Source organism: Colletes latitarsis, chromosome 10 (genome assembly GCF_051014445.1).
Source record: "Colletes latitarsis isolate SP2378_abdomen chromosome 10, iyColLati1, whole genome shotgun sequence".
Classification (NCBI taxonomy): domain Eukaryota; kingdom Metazoa; phylum Arthropoda; class Insecta; order Hymenoptera; family Colletidae; genus Colletes; species Colletes latitarsis.
Window position 1 is genome coordinate 9,608,350 of NC_135143.1, and position 25,325 is coordinate 9,633,674.

The window sequence follows — 25,325 nt, forward strand, 5'->3', positions numbered from 1 at the left end:
GTCCAATTAAAGGGGGCACCCGGGGTAAATAAAACCCTCATGTGACAGAATCTTATTTGGACTTCTCCGTATATCGTACCAAAGCGTCCTTCTATTACAAAATTGCTGCAAATGTCTGCTATCATACATAAACAGCAATTTGTTTAATCCATCGTATCGTGTATCTATTCGTGGTACAGTCACGATAGTTTTGTCCGCCTCGAGTTGTTTCGTAAAGTAAAATCTCCCTCCTGAGGTCCTTTTAGCGTTAAAACGAAAGCCACTGGACAGCTGTATTACGAATTACCTATTACGAATCACGTTGAAAGACGTAGTCGAATTTTTCGAACGCGAAGGACGAAGGCGAAGTTAGGACCGCGACTTTGTTCCAAGAACAAGCAGAACTGGGAGACAAAGGGGAAAAGGAAAGGGTCCCGGGAATCGGAGGGGGAAAGGGATCGGTGATTATAGCGTCGCGGTTATTGTTAAGGGTGAGTCTAGCCGCGTTACTTCCCGGCTCACGGTGATTATCAGTAATTTCACGGTTTTCGGAAGAACCACCAGTAAATATAGAGAATGCCTTCTGGCCACTTTAATATCGTTCCCCGCCGATCAATAATAATAACGGAATACGCGGCTCTTGTCCCGACCTCGATATACCCGATGTATTATAGTAATTTCGTGCCGCGATTTCTGCCCCTCTCCCTTGCGCACTTTGGCCCACTGCCCGGCCCGAACGCTAGGAGAAATACGGTAAACTTTTCGGGGGGATCGAGAAATCGCGAAACCCCAACCCTCCTCCCCCTTCCCCCCTTTCAACCCTCCCTCGAAGCTTTTACGTCCGGTGATATTTATTCGCGCTTCCCATTTAATTTTCGTAGTTTCGACGATCGGTCGCGCCGACATCGTCGACGGTGAAACGACAAGGGTGGAGAAAGAAATACCGACAAATAAAATAAAACGATCGAGAGATCGACCGGTTTCGAAGATCTGTGAGAACGCCTTAAACCATGCGCAAAGCTCACTGTGAAAACGTTGCATAATGCAAGTCCTATTCGTACAATTAATCGAATAATGGATCAATATTTTGTATGTGCACGTATTAAGTGTCTGTTTATATTTAGAAATAATCAAATGCCAACAAACTGTATTCTGCGAGTATCATAAAATTATTTTTTTGCATTGTATTCTTTAAAGAATTACCTAATTCGCGGATAATTCGAGCAGAAAGTGCTTTGAGTGACCGTTGCTGTAGATCATACAGAAACTCGGTATAACTGTCGTCGCGGCTTCTCGTGCCGTTTCTTTTATTATACGAGAAATCGTAACGTGCATGGACCGTTTAATAGTTGCTATACGCGTTACGACTTTTCATACGAGAAATAGTACGATTTCGCTTAATACATCTGGGTGTGGGCTTTTCAAACGATTTATCATGCTGTGACATTACTTAGACCATACGGAAACTCGACGGTCGTTACTATTATTATTTATTCACGGGTAGAGAAATCACACTTTGATACAAATAGAGGCAAGGTTTGACAAAATAATCGACAGATTACTTCTAAAGGCGGATAGAAAGCTAAAAAGATCAACCTTTCCAAAGTACTTGTTTACGTTAATAATTAGACACGTATGAGTGACGTGATTTTTCACTAAGGTGCTAAAGAAATTAATTCTCGTTTTCGCTTGCAATGCGGTCAAGCTTAACAGAGACGACAATCGACAATTTAATAGTACTTCCAGCGAACATTAAGGAGGGATCACTGTAATTATACTCGTGTAGCGACATTGGGTGACCAACTCGAAGAGCAGCTATACGGAAAAAACGATGTTGTACACTCTCTAACATATTACAAAGCTAAAGATGGCCGAGCAAATAGTTGAGGAAGAACTAGAGAAACATATAAATATTTAATTGTGTCGTGTTACGCCTTATGAGCGATTTCAAGTCCTACGAAGCAGCTGCAGGAAGTAGAGAAAATCGTTTCGACCGTGATCGCGACTTCCCTCGGCGAGAAATTTCAACGTCCACGGTTCGTTCGTTATACAAGTTTGAAGAAATCGTTGACGCCGAACTCTAAGGTCGCGGAACGGACGAGATGTGGGACGAAATGAAAATGACCTCTCTCCCTTCGATGCCAGGGATAATGATACTCTAGCTCGTCCACCCCCTTTAAATATAAATACACGCCCTCGTTGGTCCGCGCCTCTCGGTCCTGGCCGAGTTGTGCTCTTGCAACCGCTACTTTTTTCTCCTTTCCGTATCCCGTTTGATGCTGGATTCTAGTTGTTTTGCGGTTTACGACGGTTCGCGTTACAACTGATTATTAGTCGTCCTTCCTCCTACCTATTCCACGGTTCTTTCGCTCCTTCTCTTTCTCCATTATTATACTCGGCCATATACGGCCATTATGCCCAGGCCTCGATATACAACACAATCCGCCGTAATGCCGGCCATAAAATTAAATTAGGGTTATAACACGATTTTTCACAAAGGTTCCGTGGGCCGCACCGAGCCGAACCGAGCTGAGTCGAGACGAGACGAGACGAGCGCGCTACGCCGCACGTATTCGACCGTCATTCACTTCGGCAACTACCTGCCTCGATCGAAGCCAACCTGCCAATATATACAGGGTGATTCTAGAAACTGGGACAATGAGTGGCTCCCTTTCCACCGAAGACACGAGAAAATATAAAAATAGTCAAAACCCAGAGCCGGTCGATTTATGGAAAAAAAAAAACAAAAAGGAAATTCATGGCTCGTTCGAAAAACAAACGCGCGTCGCGCGAAAACAACGAATTACGAGATTTACCCATTGATACCTATACGAAAAATAAATAAACGACGCTACGATACGCGAAACACGTAACAACAAAATAACTGTGCATCGTTGCTGCAAATTTTCTTCCGATAGAATCAGCTTTAATATTAACAACCATATGCATTGACTGTCACGTTCGAGCGACACGACTTTTCACCGAGGCTAGTTTCTAATTGTCTCAAGACAAAGTATCGTTCTCGTGTCAAAATATTGCATATAAACACACACTTTATAAAAAATTCCAATTTGCAATTTATAGTTCCTATCAAATCGCTAATAAATTGTTTTTTTATCCACTCTTTGCAACGAGCTTGTCCCAGTTTGTACAATAATTCCGTACATGTAACCCGATCCGTCCGATCGCATCCCTGGTGCTCGAAATCCTCGATACTCTTTCAAACGTTCGAAACGAAAGAACGTTGTCCAAGAATCGAGCAAATGTAATGTACCCTTTGACGTTGAAGTTCCAATTGAATTTGTCTTTTGGAAACCTTTCCAAGATTCCGCCCTTCAATCCCCCCCCCACCCCCCACCCCGTCCCCGCGATTTCTTCCTTTTCTTCGGAACTCACATCCTGGAACGCTGTTATAATTGTACCGGGCAACCGTTTAAACGTTTGCAAGACAGTTCGTTTGTTTGTGTCCATCGGTAGTCTATTTAAGTTCACGGATAATAATTTCCAGACTGTCTGAATGGTTAGCCATGTTTAGCTTCTGCCCCGCGCCGATTATGGATTTATGAGATGCAGCAGTTTTTGATCGCGGGTCAACGGTGATCGACGGTGTATCGGTGCATCTATATACGAAGCAAAGCATATTAAGGTCAATCGGTAGAAATATCCGCGGCGTGACAAATCAACGGAGAATTGAGACGAGAAATGAAGCGACGTCTGGCGTTTATCCAGAAAAGGTTGCTTTTAAAAAAAAAACAATCGTCCGGATCCGCGATCAACTTTCAAACGACATACACGGTGTGTCGTTCAACAGCGAATTATATCTTTCCGCGGTCGCTGTAACGCGTGTTTTATTGCATACTAAACGCTCGGTCAACATTAGTCCTCGGATAAATCCTTTCAAAGTAAACACAGATTTTCTGTTTCGTTAGTGTAAGTTATCCGTCCGCGTCTATTCGCTGCTTGCGGTAGGAAAACAGGGGATTATCGGAGATTACGAGGACTTATTTCCTCGCTTTATGATTTTAACTTGTTACAAGGTCCATGGATATCATGATTTATTCAACGACGAGTCGTACTGCAAGTTGCAACCATAGTTGCGCGACAGGTATCGCCATTTATGGGACAGTGGTGTTTTTCGAATTGAAAGTAAACGTTTTTGGGGAGTTTACCGCGAGTTGATATTTAGTTTATAAGCTGAAAATAAAGTTAAGTGTCTCTTAGGACGGATGTGTACGAGTTGTGCGTCCAAGACACGGAAAATAAAATTTCTAGAGTTCGTTTTAAGTAGTATGTATGTCCCGTGTACAAAACGCGCATCACGCGAAGAGGCGTTCTCTCGCTTTCAGCGTCGGGCCCGTAAAGAGGTACGGAGGAACCGATGCACGAGCGTACGAAACTAATTAATAACTCGACCATTGTACAGGGACGATAGAATCGTTTCCAAGAACGTTCGTGTTGTCTACCCTTATGAAGAATTCAACGAAGTTGTGGATAGACGAGCGACGCTGGAGCCTCGGATAGAGAGATAGATAGATGGAAAGCGAGAGATAATAGACCTGTGGGGGGAAGCGAGAGGCAAAGAAGAGAAAAGGGGCGTCGAGTAGCGTGTGTGCGTCGGTGTACGTGGGAACGAGAGAGAAAGATAGAGAGAGGGGCAAAGTTTCGGGAAGGAGAAGCCCGCGAAGAGAATTCGAGAGGCCACAAATCACGGAACGGTAGTGTGGGGCGTTGGAAGTAGGGTTCGTCGGAAGGTGGAAGAGGGCCGGAGAGGTCGGAGGCAGCGATAACAGGGGGGTGGACGGGTGGACGGGTGGACGGGTGGACGGTTGGTCGGGTGACGGGGCAGGGTGGCGTAACCGGGTTGGGAACGGGGGCGAAGTAAGAGGTGGAGGCAGAAGCAGAGGCAGAGGCATAGGTAGGAAGCAGAGGAGGAGTGGCAGGCTGCAGACGCGGGGCGCGACATGCTTTATGACGTCTGTTCATCACATCGCCCCAGTCTCATAAATTAGAAATCACCCCTTAGATAGCTGGCACCCATCTACGATGGCGTCAGTGCCGTATCGTGGGAGGCAGGGATCGCCTCCGACTCCGACTCGTCCGATGCGCAAGAAGGCGGGGGAGCGAGACGGACGAACCGAGCAAAAGAGAGAGAGAGGAGGAGGAGGACCAGAGGGGAGCATGGACGACGGCAATAATTTTCACCGTATGTCACGACGGGAGAAGAAAAAAAAAACTGGGCACGGCTCCGAAGGATCGCGAGAACATTCCTGTTGACCCTGCCGTTCTCTTCCGCTCGCGTTTCGAACGCGTCGAAAACGCGAACCAAGATCGAGAATCGCGCTCCAGCCTGGACCAGCGTGGCTCCGTCTTCCCTTAAATCGCCGGGAAATCAACGCGACTCCCGAGAAACGACGAGCAAACTCCCTGGACGGCGAAACTTTAGTCCAACCGACGTAAGGCGGGAAATCTCGAGGAACTCGCGACGATCGACCGTCGATTGTCGATCCTCCGCATCCGGCGCGATAATCGACGCGCAACCAGGACGATCGTGGGTACACGTACGCACCTATGCGGACCGGATCGCGACGTCGACCTGTCGTTATCGTCGTCCCAGACACTCGTTGATCCACCACTTCCCGTTTCCTTCCTTTTTCCTTCCCCTTTTCTTCGTCCATCCCGGAGCGTCCACTTTCGTTCTAACAAGAAGAGCAACGAGCGCGGCGAATTGACATCGTGCCAAATATCTTCCATTCTTCCCTATGGCTGTCCTTCTTTCCGTCCTCCGCGGTTCGCTAGTTTCGCTCGCTCGCTTATTCGCTTCTCCTAGGTTGATTGTGAGTCACCGGGCCATCAAACTTACGCGGCGCTAACGCGCCAAACTTTTGCGTTCGCTTGTTTATTTTATTACGCGACTCTGCTCGCCCGTATCGATCCTCTCGATATCGAGGCTTCGATCTAAAATGCGCCCGTACCGTCGAAACGTTCTTTTAGTTTCGATTTTATTCGTGGTCGTGACAAAAGAATTGATTAACACTTTGATTGCCACGCGACTCATATGTTGGGTGACAGGATTTTCCATTATGGAACTAGGAAAATTAATTTTCAATTTGAGAAGAAAATAAATTTAAAAACGCAACATAAAGGCTTGTGAAATTATTTTCTCCCACCTCGAAAAATGTAAATTATAAATTTAAAAGCTTCGTTTTTTCCCCCGTTGTAAAGCACATGTGTCTATGATTTCAAACGCTTAATAAAGAAAATTAAGTCTTGGCTAAGAAATAAAACGAACTCTAAGTACACTAGGTTTTTCGACAACGCGGATTTTTTTCTTCAATTAAATTATGAACATTGCAAGCCAAGACCAGATTCGTTTTGAAAAATTAAATGGCGACCGATCGGTGTCATTCGACAGATTCGAGACACGAAAACGCGGTGTCGGACAAAGATCCGCGCCGGGCGATGGAGCGAATTAAAGATGGACAAAGAATGGCGGCGGGGCGGAAATTCGTGCTCGAATTCGGTAACGAAGCAAACGACGCGGACGCGAACGACGCTTCTCGAACGCCGAGGTTCGAGGAAATCAGAGAGAAAACAAATCGGAATCTTTAACGATGCTCGCGGCCAGACGGATTTGTTGTCGAGGAAACTTTAATTGGTTCTCGAATCCTAACGATTAATTAATCTTCGATTGACTCTCGACTACTAATGATTCATTACCGAGGATCTTCGGCCGCGTACGCCAGAGAGGCACTCGACGCGAATAAGGGAGAAGGATAGAGCCAGGTAATCGTCGTGACTTGTTACGTCCGCGAGGTTCGAGCAAGGCTGCTCGATAATGGGTGCTTATTCGAACGAAAGTACAAATTATTTTTCGATTTCTCTCTTCTGGTGGACAAACGTAGGAAGCACGAGGCCCGTTAGGAGTAGGGCAGAGACAGCGTTTCGTCGCAGAAACGGGAAACGGACGGTGTCTCGTTGATGTCCAGCGTACGGTGTATACTTATTGATGACAGGAGGACGGTCCCTGTCGTTCGATGCGGGAGAATACTCACGAAAAGTGTGGACTGGAGATACGGTGTCGCGAAGGGGTAGGATATGGTGCAGCAGCAGCGGCGGCGGCGGCGGCGGAGGCAGCGGCAATACAAGCACGAGAGATGGAGAAGGAGAAGGAAGGAGGAGGAGGTGGAGTTGGCATCGGTGGTAGTAGCCAAGAACTGGTAGTGGTGACGAAGAGGACGGTGGCGTTCACCAATACAGCTAGCGGGACCGTTTACGTGAACGATACAGAGGGGTGAGCGAGTTTGGAGTGCGGATTCGACGGTGAGGCGAAGCTGTCCATCTCGCGGCACGTCGCGGTAGAATGGAGTCGTGGAGTAGGTCGAGGGGTGGGTGGACGGTCGAAGGTGGAAGAGGTGGTAAAATGGGGGAGGTTGGAGGTGGGTGTTTGAATGGGGTGGGTGGTAGCTGTCGCTCGCCCGGGCAGCAGACGTCTTCTGACCCGGCCGGTGGCTCTACTCGACTCAACTAGACTCTGGTTGCTGGCAGGAGGCAGCAGCCGGAGAAGGAGCAAGAGGAGGAGAAGGTGGGTAGCTCGGGGAGGGACGCGCGGGGGTCAGGGGAAAAGGAAGGTTCGCGGAGGAGACGAGAGGCAGGGATAGAGAGCAGGGTGGGTAGGTGATGGCGATGGCGAGGGGTGCGGATGGTAGGTGCATTGCTTTTCACAGGAGAAGGTGGAGGAAGTTGGGGTCGTAAGGGTGGCAAGCGTATCGATCCGGACGGAGCTTGGCTGACGGCTGACGAGGCCGTCACGCGAGACGAGTCGAGTCGAGACGAGACGAGACGAGACGAGACGAGACGAGACGAGACGAAACGGTCGGGCGGACAGACGGACAGACGAACGGAGAAGACCCCACTCTCCGAACTTCCCTTCTACCCAGGAGTCTCGTGGAGGGTCGCGGCGTCGGGGTGGATGAAGCGGCGAGCTGTAGTAGACTCGGGGGAGAGGATGTAGGAAGATCGCGGCGACCGGAGGACGGAGGACGGTGGACGGAGGTCCGAGGGGCCACGAGGGAAACTCGAGAGATACTGCTTACTTCCCCTCCGGGGCCCTCTCGTTGCGAAACAGTACCTAGATTGTACGTGCACGGCCGAATAGCTTGGCCACTGTACCGCGATACCGTGCTTCCCTTCCTACTGCCGTACTTTTCGCACATCCGTGTGGCTGCTCCTATACGTGGAACGACGCGCTCGTGTGCGTCTTATGCTTCGCCCTCGTCCGTCTCACCCTTCGAACGCGGTTATGCACGCGTGTGCGTTTACGAGTTTTGGCTCGCTGCTCCGTCCAACCTTCTATCGAAGACTAGGCAAACTTCTGTCTTGTAACCCGGAACTCACGGTGCTTCGGACAACTTTTACGAGGACGATTATTCTTCTTAATGAGAGACGAGTTCGTCCGTTCCGACGATTCGGACCGTTACGATCGGTCTGACATTTTTCGAGACTCTCCCTCGCAGCCTGCGACGTACCATCGACTTTCCGTCACACGACAGTTTCAAGGTGGTTATAGCAATGGACCTATATCGAAGCGTCCAAACCTGGTCAACCGATCCTCGATACGACAATGCCCGCTACCACCTTTATTTATTTATTTATTTATTCACGGGATTAATCCCCTCAATCACACAACTGTTCAATAATATTCGGACACGAGATCAGACCACTATACTTTCTATTTATGTATCTAATAAAAAGTTTACTTTCATACATCATCAAACTATCGTGGAACGGAAAGTTGTCATTATGTTTTTCCAGTCAGGGGTTAATAACGATTCATATTTCAATACGAAATCGTTGCATGTGTAAAAGATCGAACGAGTATAAAATTAACGAATAAAAATACGTTTGTTTATTTTGAAAAGACAGTGGAAACCAGCGCAATTATCCATTGCTCGATCAGTTTATCGAAGATTAACGTTACGAAATTAATCTCTGAAGGAGCTTATTGATACCTTGTACTCGAGGCTTACAGAAGTTTGGACATAATTTGTAACCGAACGTGCGATACAATTACTACTCAGATGGGTTGTTGAATAAGTTTCTGCAATTTCTTTTCTCACGGGTAGTTAGAGTCAGAACAAAATTGAATGTTCGTTTTATTATAAATTCTGTGAGTTTGAATTTTCTTTAGATTTTTTTTTAAATTTAGAACTATAGAATGTCTAGTTTATAAACGCAAACATTCTCGATACCTTCTGTTATGCAAGTTTAATCAAGGTTGTACCGCGCCCCAAGCTACTCGAAACATATGTACCGTTTATGGAGAAGATTCCATTGCAAAGAGAACAGCTCGAAAATGGTTTGCGCGTTTCCAGGACGGCAATTTTGATGTCTCTGACGAGACACGTTCAGGACGACCGTCCGCGTTTAGCGAAGATTAATTGCAAGCATTAATTTTACAGGATCTTCGTCAAACAACCCGTGAATTAGGTTGGAAAGGGGTTGGAAACAGCAAAAATGACTATATAATTCATACTTGTACCTCATTTTTTAAAATAATACATAATTCGTTGATATTAATAGACGGTACGAACTTATTGAAGAACCCAATATTAAACTGTACTTTACAAATGGGATTTTGTAATTAATTGGATGATATATAAATTAACCAATACAGTACGAAACGATTCCAGAAAATTATCACGTATAAGATCTGCTTCTTCCTATGTAAATATGTCGCTTTAACGCAGTACTAAAGGAGCTATAAAACACGACAGAAGTGTAAACACCGAATGTTTACGAAGCAATAAAGTATATTGTCTAACTTGCGTTAATTTCAAACACAAATCATGAAACTAAAATATCGTCTGTTTATAAGACGCGATCCAGAGAATTTCGTCTTATAATTTTTACTTCCGACCCTTCTTTTTTTAATGTCAGTAACTATGCTACGGTTTAAAGAATAAAATGAAATTTTTTTGATTTTGTAATACGATACCAATACTATAAGTTAAATTTTTACTTTTAAATTTTTAAGCTTAATTTACGTAGGCGGACACATCGACTGATAAGCAAGTGAATGTACAGTCGATGTAGAAGGTATTCGAATTTGAAAGAAAACACTGTATGTTTGTTCAGTAGACAATTTTGACACAAAAAGACGATGAATTTTGATCGAATTCTTCAATGTTTGAAGACTAGATTAAAAAGTAATTTTTACGGACGAAAGTAAATTCCGACTATTCGGCACTAAAAACAACGTTTATTGATATTTTATAAACTGGGGAAAAAAGGAGAATTTGCGACGCACGGTGAAACACGGCGGAAGCTCCGTATTAGAGTGGGGTTGCACGAGTGCAGCTGGAGTGGGTTCTTTGCATTTCATTGACAGAGTCATGGATCGCTAAATTTCTACCGAAATATTAACACTTTGAGTGCTACAGTTTTTTTCATTATGGAATCAAAGCAATTAAATCTCGACTCGAAACGTTAAAGGCAATAAATTTAAATAGAATTCATGAATGTTATAAGCTTTTTAATTTTTATTCTACGTTCGTTAACAGTGAAACTACCGATAATTACGATTAACTTATTTGTACCAAAAATATTAGAACGATAGATACTTGAAGAAATGTATAATGCAATGGAAATAAATGTTTATTTAAGTTAATTATAAATCATTTTAACCACTTCCGGTAGAATAAAATGTCTCATTAGAAACTAACACTTATTGCTTAGTAACAACTTACCCGATTACGGGGTAAGAAGTTCCACTTCGACTAATCACAAAAAAACGAGTTTCTATGAAAACCTTGTCGCAATATATTAAGTTTAAACAATTAATTAGTCAGGAGTGAAAAAAGTAATTATATTATTTCCTAGTCATTTTTTATGTTTTCTCAAAATAGGAACTTCTAGCCCCTATTCTTCTCCCCTGTCGAACAATAACGCGCTCCGTTATCTCGTTCCACCGCAAATTGTTCTTATTCCCCGTGCGTCAAAAGTGACGCACGGAGCGTGTCGCGATGGACAACCTCCGGCTTCGATGCGCGGGACAATCGTTCGCCTTTCCTCATGCATATTCAACGCGTCGCGAGTCCTCCGGACGAAAAAACATACCGGAAAGAAACGTAGGGGCCGGTGCGCGTCGTATCGTGGGTGAAATCCAACGCGAGGTGGCCATCGTGCCCGGTCCATCGAGTTTACCTCGCGGCGGCCAGCGACGAACAGCGGCGTTCGCGGCTCCCGCTCAGAGTGAGCCACGGACCGTGTCGTCCGCCTCCCCCACCTTCCTTCTTCGAGTACGTCTTCGTTCGCCGCACCCTCGGGCGAACCTATCTTCGCCCTTTCACCCGGCCGACCCTGAGGTTCGCGTCGTTCGCGTTTCGTGCTTTGGCGTCGCGTTCATGTTAGCGATTTAGTTATCCGCACGGTCGGAGAACTCGCGGCGGTTACACAGGTAAGCAGATATCCCGAGGGAGGTCCGTGGAAGGGAAGAAAAGCAAAACCCGGCGTAGGACGGTCGGGGTTTGCCCGGTGCGTGCAGGGAATGGCCGAGAGAGAGAAAAAGAGAGAGAGAGACCGAGAGAGGGAGAAGGAGGAGGAGGAGGAAGAGGTCAAACGCACTACCGCCTCCGCCCGGCTGTCCCGCGAGCGTGGCCGCAAAGCGAGCGTTGTCGCAAAGGCAAAAGGCTCTCGCCGCGCGCAAAGGCCAAACACCGAAAGTCACTTAAGCGTGCCGGCACGTTCGACGCCGCGCGGCGCGGCGGTAGTTCGTTTTCGAGTGGCACGACGTGTCGCCGCCGCGAGGACACGCCGTTGCGCGTTCTCCAACGGCCCGATCAACGCCGTGGCGGAAAGAAAATCGAAAAAGGAATTCGTAAAAAAAAAAACCACCCGGCTCTTCCACCGCGACGAACGATTCCGATCTCGTCTCGCAGCCCCCGCGAGCCCGCAACGACGACGCTTCTTTTCTCCCTTTAACCACAGCCCCTCGCCGCCAACCCTGCCCGCGGGGAATATAAATCCGGGCGGATCCGCGTCGATATTCGAGGATCGCCACACGCTCGACGCGAACAACCGTCTTAGCTGCTATTTCGGCTGATTTATTTCGCCAGCGAGCATCGAGTCAGCGGTATCTCTATATAAGAATAGCCGCGCGGCGCGGATTTATTTCGGAGTATGGACCCGCGATATATATCTCACTCGACTGTTTGTCAGCCGAACGCGCCGTGGTGCAACAAATTCCCCCCCTCCCGACGGGTCCTGGTAAACATAAAACAACGGTACCGCATCGAGTAGACGGTACGGATACGCTTTGATGTGCTGCCACCGCCCGCTAACCTCTCTAGCCTGTTCCTTTATGGCAGCCATCGGGCATCTGTCGTACCCGCTGTCTTTTTCCCCGGTTAATTTATTAGCGCCGCTTAGAGAATGGCGCGGAGAAAGATCCGGCAGCAGGCGCTAGGTTCCGTGCACCGACGGGCCGCCTCGTCTCCCGTGTATAAATCGGGAGACGGATCAGTCGGATACAGCGACGCCGGTTTTACGAGCATCGAAAATAGGGTGAGAGGACGCGGAGCCGAGCGATGCGCGCCCGTGCTCGCCTCTAACGCGATGAAAACTATGTATGTACTCCCTTCCCGTTAAATCATTCATTCCGTGCGCGAATATGCGAATACGAGGCCCGCGTGCTCGACGATGCTTCGACGTTTCCGGTAAATCGACGCGATCCCACCTCCGGTCACACCGGGTCCCTCGATATCGTTCGCAGAGTCGTCCCCGATCTATGCCCCCAATTCCTAGAACTGCTTCGACGAGGCAATTATCTATAATTCGTAATCATTAAGGACGCAATTACGAACGAATCACCGACTAAACAAAAATAAAATGTTTTTATTTTCCAATTTATGACTATGAAATTATTTTAATCGGATTGCTGAATCTTTTCCAATAGAAATTGTACCAAGCAAGACGTTTGACGCAAAGCAATTAAAACATTATTAACCTTTTGCACTCGTATTTATATTTGAGAAGGCTACCAATCAAAATCAAAATGAAAACATTTTTATAGGAACATATTACAATTTAACTTGGCGGTTTAGTAAAAAAAATTAGAAAAATACACAAATTTACTCTGCATCTCGCCCCCTCTTGAACAGTGAAAATCTATATAATATGTGTATATAAATTTTGATTTTTCAAAACATTTAACAAATAAATAAAACTGACTTCTAAATTTGAAGGGATACATAGGACACACAGGAACTGTACTACATAAAATATGAGGCTTCAGTATATTTTTTATTACCAACCTTCATGAATGTATGAAATACAGTTCTAATATTCCCCTCGAAAACACAATCTTGTATAACAATTGTATTTTTTATTCTTTTTTGATGATTCCTTTTATGAACAAATGGCCTCGGGAACAAAACCAATTAGCCAGGACAAAAGAGGAAAAAACTTTCATCCCTAGAATGTAAAATACTAATGTAAATATGTATATAATAATAAAATGTAGGATGGCGATTATATGGTGACATACCAGTGCCAAGGGTTAAGAAATTGCCATTCTTATTTTGGACTGGTGATTAAATGTTCGTACGTAGGACTAACCAAACTTCCTCTAAAATGATACCATGTATGCAATCCAATGATGCAATGTATGAGTCCCATACATACACTTGCAAGAATTAGAAATGTAAAATAAATTATATACTTTTCATGATAGCAATGTAAATAAACTGAGAAATACCAATAAAAGAAAACAAAAGATAAGACTATAATACAAATATAAAAAATGGTTGTATACAAAAAATACATAACGTTATTTTCCATAATAATAATCTATTAAATCCTCGAAAAAGACTCTTAAGGAAATGCGTGAAACGAAATGAAAAGATTTCGGAAACAGTGCCTCCCTCGCTAACGTTCGCGTCGCGGACCCTGAATCAGCGAACATTAAGGAGGAATCGCTGAGAAAACCTGATTCTTTTCGTCGGCGCAGGTTGTCAACCAGTCTTTCCGTTAATTCTGAGTCACTGAAATATTCAACCGATGATTCGTCTCCGAGGCAGCAATCTTTCGAGCATTATTTCTCGCCGTGCTCACTTTCTCTTTCCAACAGCAATTTATTCATATTGTTGCAATTCACGCATTGCTACTGGGACCACTTTGCGCAACCACCAGTTGTACAGTGACAAATACTATTTTTGAATGCCCCTCTGTTTTTAATAAATATACATAGATTATTTTAGCGTAGATCGATGTTCCCATTCGTGCTACATTTTAATGGACACTTTGTTGCACGATTCTATTTTACCTTTTTGAACCCCTGCACTTGTTTAGTTTCTCTGGCATTGATGTATATTTTGATGTTAACGCGTCGACTGTATTTGGAATTACGAATACTACTCGAACGTCCAGGAAAACGACAAGATTTTCGTACCAATAAATATTCTATCTTTTCCAAATATTATGCATCGTTCATTTTGTTAGCTGTAAATTTTAGTTTTAAAAAATCTTTCAAATTACTGGCACGGGAAGCGTTTGGTTTGTATTTGACCCTTAACTGGTACTTCATCCACGCTCTATAGATATAATATTGGAAATAAAATGAAAATTATACTCTTTTTAAAAGACAACTTTATCTGTAGAAAAATTAAATACATCAAAATTCAACCAATAAAACGATACATTGTACCCATTAAAATTACAATAAAAAATAAGGTTATAGAACAATTTTTTAAATTGAAAAATATTTAATTAAAACATAAGTTTAAAAAAATAGAAACATTCGTGTACAGGCAACAATATATGCAAATTTCTCACGTCACGAGAAAGAAACAAAATTTCTCTCTGGTGAATTTTCACCCATGGTGCTCATTAAAGGTTAACACAGTTCTGAGTTAATCGTTCTGTCGGTGCATTTCGTACATTTGTATAATTTAGCTTTATCATATGTTATTATATTAGAATCGCTTTGTAAACTTTGTTTATTTTAAAACGACAGACTTGAAAACTTGATGGAAACTATTTATTTCGGGTACGAAACAATGGTTGGACGCGAAGAAGCTACACTGTCTTCTATCTTCGTAATATTATGGAAAAAATTTATGTCAGATCACCGAGGCATGGCCGATCATTCGTTCAACTTCCCTGCACGGTGCTCAAACGGCGTGTCTTTTAATTAATTTGTACTCTGACTTTTCTGCTTGACAGTCGACCAACGACTTCTACTTATTTTTGTGCTGTGGATGTGAACTACAAGGATATTAGAATGCGAATAAATACCTGTCATTTCTTACAAAGTGTAAGAAAATAAATTGGCAATATTAGTATACACTTTGGCGGTTATGACAGGCATACTTTGCGTAGATTATGAAAGATTAACTGGCCGTGAAAGGCGTGCTCGGAGTAGAAATGGTTAAAATTAAAAAGACATTTTTAAAGCACAGTATTAAAAATTATGAGTATTAATGTTTGCGCCGAAGTAAAAGTCGGTTCGAGCATTTCAACGATGCAGCTTGAACGTTTTAAATTTTAACGTTCCACGTTAAAATGCTTCAAAGTACTAATCTCGTCGATCTGATCATTGTTGTTGTCCCTTAATTTTTAAAAAGATATAAATTCCCCGCTCTCGCCTTAAAATTTTAGCAGTTTCTTTAATCATGGATATAGGTACATATTTCAAACGACAAAGACGTACAGGAAGAGCATTTTGTACCAGATCCAACTTACTTGTGTCGTAAGTAAAGATCCAGGTCGTCCTTGCTCCAATAAATGCTCTAGTACGTACTCGATGGTCTGTATCAGAGTTGGGCAAATTTTATTTACGGGATAATGAATAAAAATGTTAGATCCGTTCGTCAACTAACTTTCGTTTTACGTTTCGTTCGTAAACCAGAATCCATTAGCGGATTTTTAAAATCGATATCCAGGCGAGCGAGCCAGGAGCAAAAGCTAGTTTACTAATGACTCAAATTTATATTCTTTATTTGCAAAAATTGCCCAACTCTGTCCCATATATACGCACACGTATAATCGAGGAATTGAAAGGTCTGGAACAAATCCATCCATCGTCCACGGTCGTGAGACAGCCTCGACGAACGTTAGAAACGTCAAGTATCCGCGGCGTTCCAGTGACCCTACGCCGCGCGATGCAATGAAACTTGTAAAATATCTATTTCTGCAATACGTATTCTCCTAGACCCACGGCATCTATCATGCTTACCATTTGCATACGAGCGAATTCGAATGTTAGTCGAGAAATATCGTTGCGGCAAAAGATTACAAAACGTACACGTCGAGGTTCGTCCGCGAAGTCTCATTTATCTTCAGATATACTGCTTTTGGCATATTTGCTCGTCGATGCGATATCGCGTGTAAATCATGGTCACCGGAAATAATGGAAGCCGATTAGAAAGCTGATTCGATGTACAGCGAACACAACGCGGAAACCTCGGCCCCGAATCTTTCACGCATGAATAATTTGTTACGCGTCGAAGGCGATTTTACATTTGTCGTTCATCTATCACCGGTTTCGTGGAAATATTTTTTTCCCTCCCCCCCGGGCGACAGAACGATTTTCTTTTCGTGCTCGGGGCGCATCTCGGGGATCGTTCGACACTGAGAACCATCCTGGACGGTTTTCGTTGTTCAAGCATATGCAGGCACTCCGTGTTTCGTGTCCCGAAGCTTGCGTCCGAAGGTCGCGCCGCTTTTTCCACGGGGTTGAAGGATTTATGGCGGTGGGAGAGCGAGCCTTCGAGACCCAAAAATGCGTCGGCATTGTTTGAGGTGAAAGTTTTGCGCAATGGGTGTTTGCTCGCCACGGGTCACCAAAAGGTTTTTACTATGATTGCCAGCGAAATTTCTCTTTGCCAGTAGAGCAGGTATCCATCGGGCTGCACGTCCTGCAGCGTCCTTTCCCGAACGACGCAAGACGCCGTAAATTTTTTGCAGGATCTCCTGTCAGGTAAAATCGGAGGAAAAAACGTGTTTCCAGTTTCGTGTTCGTTCGAGGTCTCTTTGAAAAACAATCGTCACGGTTAAACCGGACGATTTAATGCTTCTCGACGTCCTGGACCCTGAGAGATCGTTTGCGATCTCGACGTCAACGATCTTCTAAATGTTGCAAATTTTACGGGCAACGACGCACGGTGTTCCGTAACGCTGATAAGCTGGACAACATTTAATTTTTTTGTAGCATTGAAACTAATCACGAAACTGTTAAATCGTGGCTTCGTTTTAACTTTTAGCGATTTGAGCGCTTACGCTATCGAACGCTTTTATTTTACTCCGTAAAGGCGTTTTTGTGATTAAATAAGGGGTGGATAATATTATTGTTGTACAATATTATCTCTTATGGCTATACACGAGCATGCAGAGAGCTTGAAATATACGATTTTGTGGGAGAAAGTTATTTCGACTACCTTTCATATCCAATAAACAAATAATTAATATTTGAAATTAAAACTAGTAGGGTTCCAACGATATTGCGATCGTATACTATATAAATGTAACAGATCCTGCAAGATGTGTAAGAAGTTTAAAAAGTATTGTACGTTCATTGTAAAATTAATTGTCAATTAATATCCGTGGTATCGTATGCCTCCATCTCTTTTGTCGTTTAACTGTTGATACGTGATATCAGACCTTATTTTGAAGACTATTTTAACGAACTGATAAACAACTGGATGTTTTTCGATTTGCAAAATTTTTGTTTCACAAGAAAACTTGAAACACATCGAAATTGGATAAATAGTTCGATTAAACTATTTCGTCTCCAATTTACGCCATTGCTTTTAATAATTTGTATTATAAAGTAAATGATCTTGTAGATAATCTAGCCAGTGTTAACCATCCACTTTATGCGACAATAATAGATTCGCAATATGGTGCGCAATCAATAGGCTCGATCTTAACATTTCTAAATGCCACGAGGATCACTCGCACTCGATACGCTACATGTAATTACTCTAATACATTCAATAATACGCCATTAAAATTTATCTACAGTATCTACGATCTAGGCGTAACCTAGGATAATAAATTTTCTATCGCTCTACACATTACACATATTGTTACCATTTCGATCACGTCACCCGATTCAATCAAGCACCTTTGCTTTGATTTAAAAAGAATCCTTTAGCTTTAACAACTCCTCCATACGTTTACTCGTTCTAGAATACGCGAATATAATTTCGCTTCCACAACAAATTAAATACGTTAACACTTTTAACACTTCTAACTTACAGTAATGGCTGTCGATAAAATTGTTTAACTGATCTAGATTATACTGTAAGCGATATATCGCATTGCTTATTCTGGGATCAGAAGTACAGTGGTCCCTCGCTAATGTTCGCTACTTTTACCCCCGATATTGTTCGCGATGTCATTCCTACGAATTCCTAGAACTGCTTCGACGAGGCGATTATCAATAATTCGTGATCAATAATGACGCAATTACGAGCGAAAATTTTTATATTTTCCAATTTATATCTGTGAAATTATTTTAATCGCATTGCTGAGCTTTTTCCTATAGAAATTATATCAAAACAAGACAACGTTTGATGCGAAGCAATTAAAAACGAATGTATTAAAAGGCGTATCCTAGTGTTAAGAAAGATAAGTTCCAATATAAACCTAGGAATTATAGATATCTTTGTTTCCGGTTAATGAAAATGTTTCGAAACAATAGGGTTGTTACCCTTCCGAACGAACAAATAAATAAAACCGCAGAACGGAGCGGTATAAACATCGATTCTCGCGCAGAAATCGCGTTCTAAATATAATCGAAACCGGAGAACTTTGGCATTGAATAAATGAGACTCGTCTGTCGACGAATCAATCATTTCCGTCATCCGGTTATCCCGGTTTTGCCGAATAGTCGCGACGTTCGCGGACACGGCGACGCGGCGGAGGCGCTGGCTTTATAATTCCGGACCGCCGAAAATATCCGGTAGCAAAGACGGACGGCGACCGTTTGGACACGCGTGCGCGGGCTCAAAGTACTCTTTCTGGTTTATGAATGGAGCCGTGGATCACGCATAGTCGTGGATAAACGCAACGGCGAAACGGTGGCCAACCCCCGATTCGTGTCCTCCGCGGCTATTCCAGCGATGTTTTATAATTAGCGCGCCAGTAGCTCTCTGGTGCCGTTTCGAACAGTAAATTCGCTTCCCTTCGAAAGTAATCGAACAGAAACCTATAGTTCCGGCGTTAGTGTTATCGGCGATCCACCAGGCAAATCTCCCGCCCGTACGTGGCGGCCACGGCGTCGCTGCTTTCTCCTTATCGTGCCGGAGAACGTATGCAGGAACGCGACAGCCCCGACCGCGGCCTCCGATCGACGAGATACGCGAGATCGAGTTACAGACGAGTTTGATTTTTCGGATATCGGCCCGGCGAAGATACCACCAAACTGCACCTGTTGCGCCACGGCTACGAATTTTCTGATAAATAGTCCGCGCGTTAGACTAACGCGATCTCGAAATCGCCCGTCGTTCCTCGACTCGATAGGACGAACGATAAATAATTCTCGCCGTCCGAAGTTCGATTCTTTCGACGAATCTCGTTCGGTCCGCGTTATCCAAACAGGACGTAAATTAATGCTACGCGGTTACCCAGGGACCCCGGCGGGTTAACGTTTTCCATTCGCGCGCGGATCGAATCGAATTCGACGTTTTATCCAAGAATTTTTTAGCAACGGGTAGGATCAGCCTCCAACGGCAATCTTTTCCCGGTAATATATTGCTAATTAACTTCCTCGAGGTAGCAATCACAGCACGAACGTATCCTCGATAGACGAGAGATCGATTCGTGCGAATCGGCGTGTTTCTCGGATCCTTTCACCGAGACATCATAAATTAAACAGAGAAATTAGCCCAAGCCGCGCTGCTCGATTCGCAAAGCGTAGGTTGTTGATCCGCGACCTATTCGCGTCTACTTTCGCTGATGGCTTCATCGCGCGTCGCTTTTATATATTTATTTCATTTAGAAACGCGACGCATGCTACAGTCCAGGGGGAAAAATTTATCCACCGATACGAATTTTAGAATCGTTCGTGAGCCAATTCGCGTGTATGTTTTACGTATTCGTAAACTAGAATTTACTGGCGGATTTTTAAACCGACGAAATGGCGAGCGAAAGCTAACATTTTTATCCGTTGTACGTAAATCAAATTTTCTTAGCCCTCGATGGGCACCAGGGATGAAAATTCATCCGAGAGTAATTTTTAGGTATCGTATGATTAGTCCAATTTTACTGTAATTAAACTTGTATTGTAACGCCAGATTTAAACGGGTTTTAGATTCCATACTCGAAAGTTACAGAAGCCGTAGATATTATTTGTTGACAATTTACGTTGAATTTAATTGATGCAACGATACGAACCTATATGCTAATTAAAAAAAAGCACACATTTAAATCTAACCGTCAACGTGACGGCTTTCAATAAAAATATGTGTAATTAACGTTCGTAAATCTAATGTTGAAGAGAATATAATTTTCATTTTATTTCCAATAGTACAATTTACGCAATAATGTTATAATTATAGTGTGTGGGTGAAAGGTCACAGTAAAGTATCGTACCAGTTAAGGGTTAATTTCGTACATACGAAGATATTATTATTACAATTAATAGAAATAACTTCGATCAATGCTTCGCTTTAGAAACTGAAAAGAAGTCCATGCTTTGATCACGACTAAGATCGCTATGATAGCTTGGAATAAAAGAAGACTTCCCAAGCAGCTCGGAACAAATGACCTTGCCATTTAAACATTTTAATGAAACAACCATTAACAGATCAAATGTTCACGTTTAATAAGCCTCGTTAATCTTCGGCTGACACTTAGATACCTTAGAAGAAATTCAATTTTCCACTGTCTAAATTATAAAAGTATGGATCCGATGATTCAATTAATCGTATTATTTCCTTCTCGATATTAGAATTACTTGATTACATACGTAATATCATATGTACATATTTTGCTATATCCAATTTAAATTTGTGTTATTATGGAGCTGTGTATAAAATTGAATTAGGTACAACCGATTAATTAATCGAAATATTAGGTCGTCTCATATGTTCGTGCCGAGTTTTGTACTACAATATGAAGCAATGTTTCAAATATATTATGGAATATGATAAAAAACAGTAATGCCCTCCTCGTTTGATAACTCTCACCCTTTCTTTTGGCAAAGATATCGTGATTATATCATCGGTACAAAACTTCTTTGATTTTGTATTAAAATGTAGTTCAACGCTGTTCCTTAAAACGCTGACATTTTCAAATTGTTTACTCACTAATAAGCCTGGAGATCGTTGTATACGCACCATTTCTTATTTTCAATTATTAAACAGATTAGGGAAGGTTCGGTTTTATTATACGTTAATAAAAATATTTATATTTGTTTGAAATTTCTATGAATTGTGTAAAATATTGGAAATCCCCTGAACTGACAAATTTCGTTTGTTTCCTACTAAATTACAAATTTTATTCTCGTCAATTTGAGAATGTCGAGCGGCACAAACCTATAGGACGACCCAACATATCGAAAGATTAGGTCCGAGGTTGATTTTCCGTGCCCAAGCGTATTGATTCTCAGTTTTGCTCCGACAGAGCCATAATTCTGCTCATATGAATGGGTTGACATATCACAAATATCACTGTTGTACTCTTTTCTCGGTAAATCGGATTAATTCTATAGAATTAAGCCTGGCGGAGATGACAAGACGGCCACATAATATTTCAATCGCAATTGGAACACAACCATAAATATATAAAAATTATAAAACACCCTATACAATCTGTTTAAACAAATATCGTTCAAAATGGGTACGTATTCGGTAAAAATTAAACATAGATAAATACTATTTATCTCACACGGATGTGTACACTATCGAGATGCTCAAACTGTAAACATATTTCCTGAATGAAGTAAATCTGACGTCCTACAAAATATACCAAAATACTTGAAAATTTTTCGAGTCATGATCGTTTTCCGAACAAAGCCTAGAGTTTTAAGAGTACTTGGACAATTTCTGTAACTATCGACGATCGTTGACGTGCTCCGGATAATTAAATGAAGAAGAAAACGTTCGCGCGATCGAGAAACGCGAAGTCCCGCGTTGGTTTTCGCAGTAAAAACGAGATCGTGGAGGCCGAATTCGTTCGGAAGCTCCGGCTGGTCTACCACCGCGGAAGCTGGCGAAAAACTGTGGCGTTTACGGCGCCGAAACTCCGTAGACTGCCGTGGATTTATGTACGCGGCGGGCATCCGCGCGCGCGCACAACGAGATTTATCGGCGCTTGGCCGAGTTTCGGTAGGGCAAGTTGAGTGAATTGTAAATGTTTCCGGCAGAACTTCACCAAGATGGCGTCCTCTACCAGGGCCGAGTTTGTTTACGCCTCATGGCTTCCCCACGTGGGAAAAGCAGCATGGCGCGCATCAAACTTTCAAACGCACGGAATCATCTTGCCGTTCGACGGCTGTTTTTCTGTTAGCCGTCACGAAATTCTCCCCGTCGACCACGTTTTCCCGCAGAACATTTCAAAACGTTTTTCGATCGTCAAAAATCTCGTAACGAACCAATCAATTTTTTTTCTTTTACATTCCCTTTCGTTTCTTTACAATCTCAGCGAATTAATTGAATAATCACGTCTCTTGCGCAAGCAATATTCGTTAATATTCAAACGCGTAACTAATAAATTCGAAATAAAGTCGAAAATTTTCAAGGCGCGTTTCCCCGCAATTTTTTTCCAATCCCTATCGTTCGATAACAATTTATGTCATTTCCGCGCAAATACATCCAAAGCACCCCCTCCCCCCGTGTTCCACGGATACGAGAGGTAGTTTATCGCGATAATTTCAGCGAACAGCATTCCGCAAGATCGTTGAAATTTCCTACAAACTCGATGGAAGTTGCGTTAGTTTAACCAACGCGTAAGAGAGTTTAATACGGCGCGTCGCGGATAACTTGTGTGCCCGCTGAAATCCTTTGAACCGCGTCGCGGGAATAAATAATGTTGTTGTCGATCGCGAGCAACGAGACTAGCGTAGACGCGTCTGGGAATCGATGAAATTTATCTCTTAGCGAAGTTGGTGCGCGTTGAAAATGCCGTTTCGTCGGTCGTATGGACGCGTACTCGTAAAATTCGTTAGAATTACTCGGAAAATGAAGCGTGGCCATCGAGCGCCGTGCTATACACGTGGTCCCGGCACGTTATGCAGTCGACAAAAACAACAACGATGGAAGGTCAACGTCTCGTGCCAACGAGGTGCCAAACGCATAGGATTGTAAACAGTTTGACATCTATTTTTTTTCTTTTCCGTTTCGACTATCGCGTGAAAATATTAAAACGCGACGTTACCGTTAAATCGGTCGGAGGACGATTTTCACCTCGATAACAGCGATAAATGTTGCTTGTTTCGACTCACATTTCATACGTTGCGGAGCGTGCTGTTTCCTTCGGGGCATCTGCGTCCTGCGGGGATGCTCGATTATCTGTGTGGCCTCCAGGTCTTCTCTCCTTAGACGCAGCTTTAGAACGGATCCGAAACATGTGACGGTCGTGTGTCGAAAATTCTCGGTCGAAGATCCTGCGTCAGATCTTCCGCGGGAAACTGTTTCGCAGTTTCCCACCTCCGCGCACAACAGTCACCCACTTGCACGTGTCCGACGAGCACTACCTCATCGCGATCACGGGGGATCGGTATGTCGTCGGTGTTCCAGCCATCGTCGTTATCGTCGTTCTTGTTTCTCTGGTAGGAGAGCTGCACCTACATCGGTGCACGCGCGTCAACTAACCGTGAAAACACTATTACAGGCTATCGTATACGGAATCGGGCAGAAGGTTTCGCGGTTTTCTCGATGATCGAGATTAGATTTTGCCGGTATCGCACTGATCGCACTTTAAACGGTCGCTAGAATCCTCCAGTTTTCATGATCCACGCACGGGTCGTGTGTACAACTCACTCTCGGACGATATAATCACCAATATATTTATATATATATTTATATACGTAATGCGTATCACTTTTGTATCTTTCGAGGCACGGTATGCAGGTTGCGTGAACGCTTCACTGTTTGGAAACGTAGAAACGCAGGCCCGCTCGGACGAACATCGTTTGCATCGGGTATACTGCACCTACGGATGATTCAAGAGAAAACATGAGAAACGCGTTCGCGCATGGTTTTATTTTTTTCTTTTTTAAATGAAATTCGCGCGTCGCGAGGGGGACACCGGCACGCTCCAGAGGCAATTCGTTCCTCCTAGCGCGCGTAAGCTGGGGGGGTTGGATGATCCAAGTCCCGCGGCACGGATCTCGATTCTCGACACTTTTCGGACGAAATGAAGCGCACTTTCGTGGTGATGGCCGGTGGATCTAGATCGCGCGACACTCGATTGTATACCCACGAAGATGGAGGAACGAATCGCTGATCTGGAGGATCCGATCCTCTTCCGAGGACCGAGGATCGAGGATCCCGATAATCGCGCGATAACTTGTCCGTTTGGGACGCGTGCCTCTCAACGACGCCTTGCATCCACTCGAGACGCGCGCACGACACTCCGCCGTACGTACTTACGTGCGTACGTACGGAGCTACCGAAAGCTCGCTCGAGAGAAGGAAAATGGAAGAAAGCGAGTGAAAAAGGGAGGTTAGAAGGGGGTGGGAGCGGTGCGCGACCACGTCTATGTACGCGTATACCTGGGAGACCGATTGAAACGCGCAAGGGTGAACGGGAACTGAGTTGGTACAAAAGAGATCGAGAAAGAGAGAGGCTGATAGACCGATAGACAGATAGATACGAAGGGAGAGAGGGAGCGACGGAGAGAGAGAGAGAGAGAGAGAGAGAGAGTGAGAAAGAGAGAGAGAAAGAGAGAGAGAAAGAGAAAAAAGAACGTTGGGGCAGGGGCCGAGAGAACGAGAACTTGAACAAGGTATAGAGAAAAGAAGCGGAGATGGAGGAGGAGGTGGAGGTGGAAGTGGTGGCTACCGTCGTTCGTGGATCGCGAAATCGAGCGGGCGGCGGTCCAGCGCTGACTGACTACGGACTGGCGTCGCGGCGGCAGGCCGCGTGGTGGGGGGACCGAGGAGTAGTAGTCCTCTTTCCCTCTCGACTCCTCCACTCGTTCTCGTTTCCTCGCTTGTCCGCTTCTTCCTTGCTCCGCTCTGCCTCTACCGCGCTCTTTCTATCTTCTCGGCCCGTTCCTTCTTCCACTGCACACTCGCGTTCGCGTACGCGTTCCCGACGCGTACCGAGAGCCGGTCACTTGGCGAAAACGAAGCGAATCGGTCCCCGAAAATCGCGGGTGGGGAGCGGACAGCGAACGCGACG

General features: G+C 44.1%; 1 protein-coding gene across 2 annotated transcripts in view; it reads right to left on the reverse strand.

Annotated features, from left to right (window-relative positions):
- Tio (zinc finger domain-containing protein tiptop) overlaps positions 1-25,101 on the reverse strand; it is a 144,625-nt gene extending 119,524 nt beyond the window's left edge. The window contains exons 1-2 of one of the 2 annotated variants that reach the window (XM_076774904.1): positions 24,984-25,101; positions 23,423-24,132 (exon numbers count right to left, since the gene is read on the reverse strand). Coding sequence is in view for 1 of the 2 variants with exons in the window: in XM_076774906.1 (XP_076631021.1) it covers positions 23,423-23,462 (40 nt within the window). In the remaining variant the exon portion in view is untranslated. Of the gene's footprint in view, positions 1-23,422; positions 24,464-24,983 lie in introns of those variants that run through there. The other variant, XM_076774906.1, reaches the window with a different exon arrangement.
- Between the last annotated feature and the right edge of the window lie 224 nt (positions 25,102-25,325).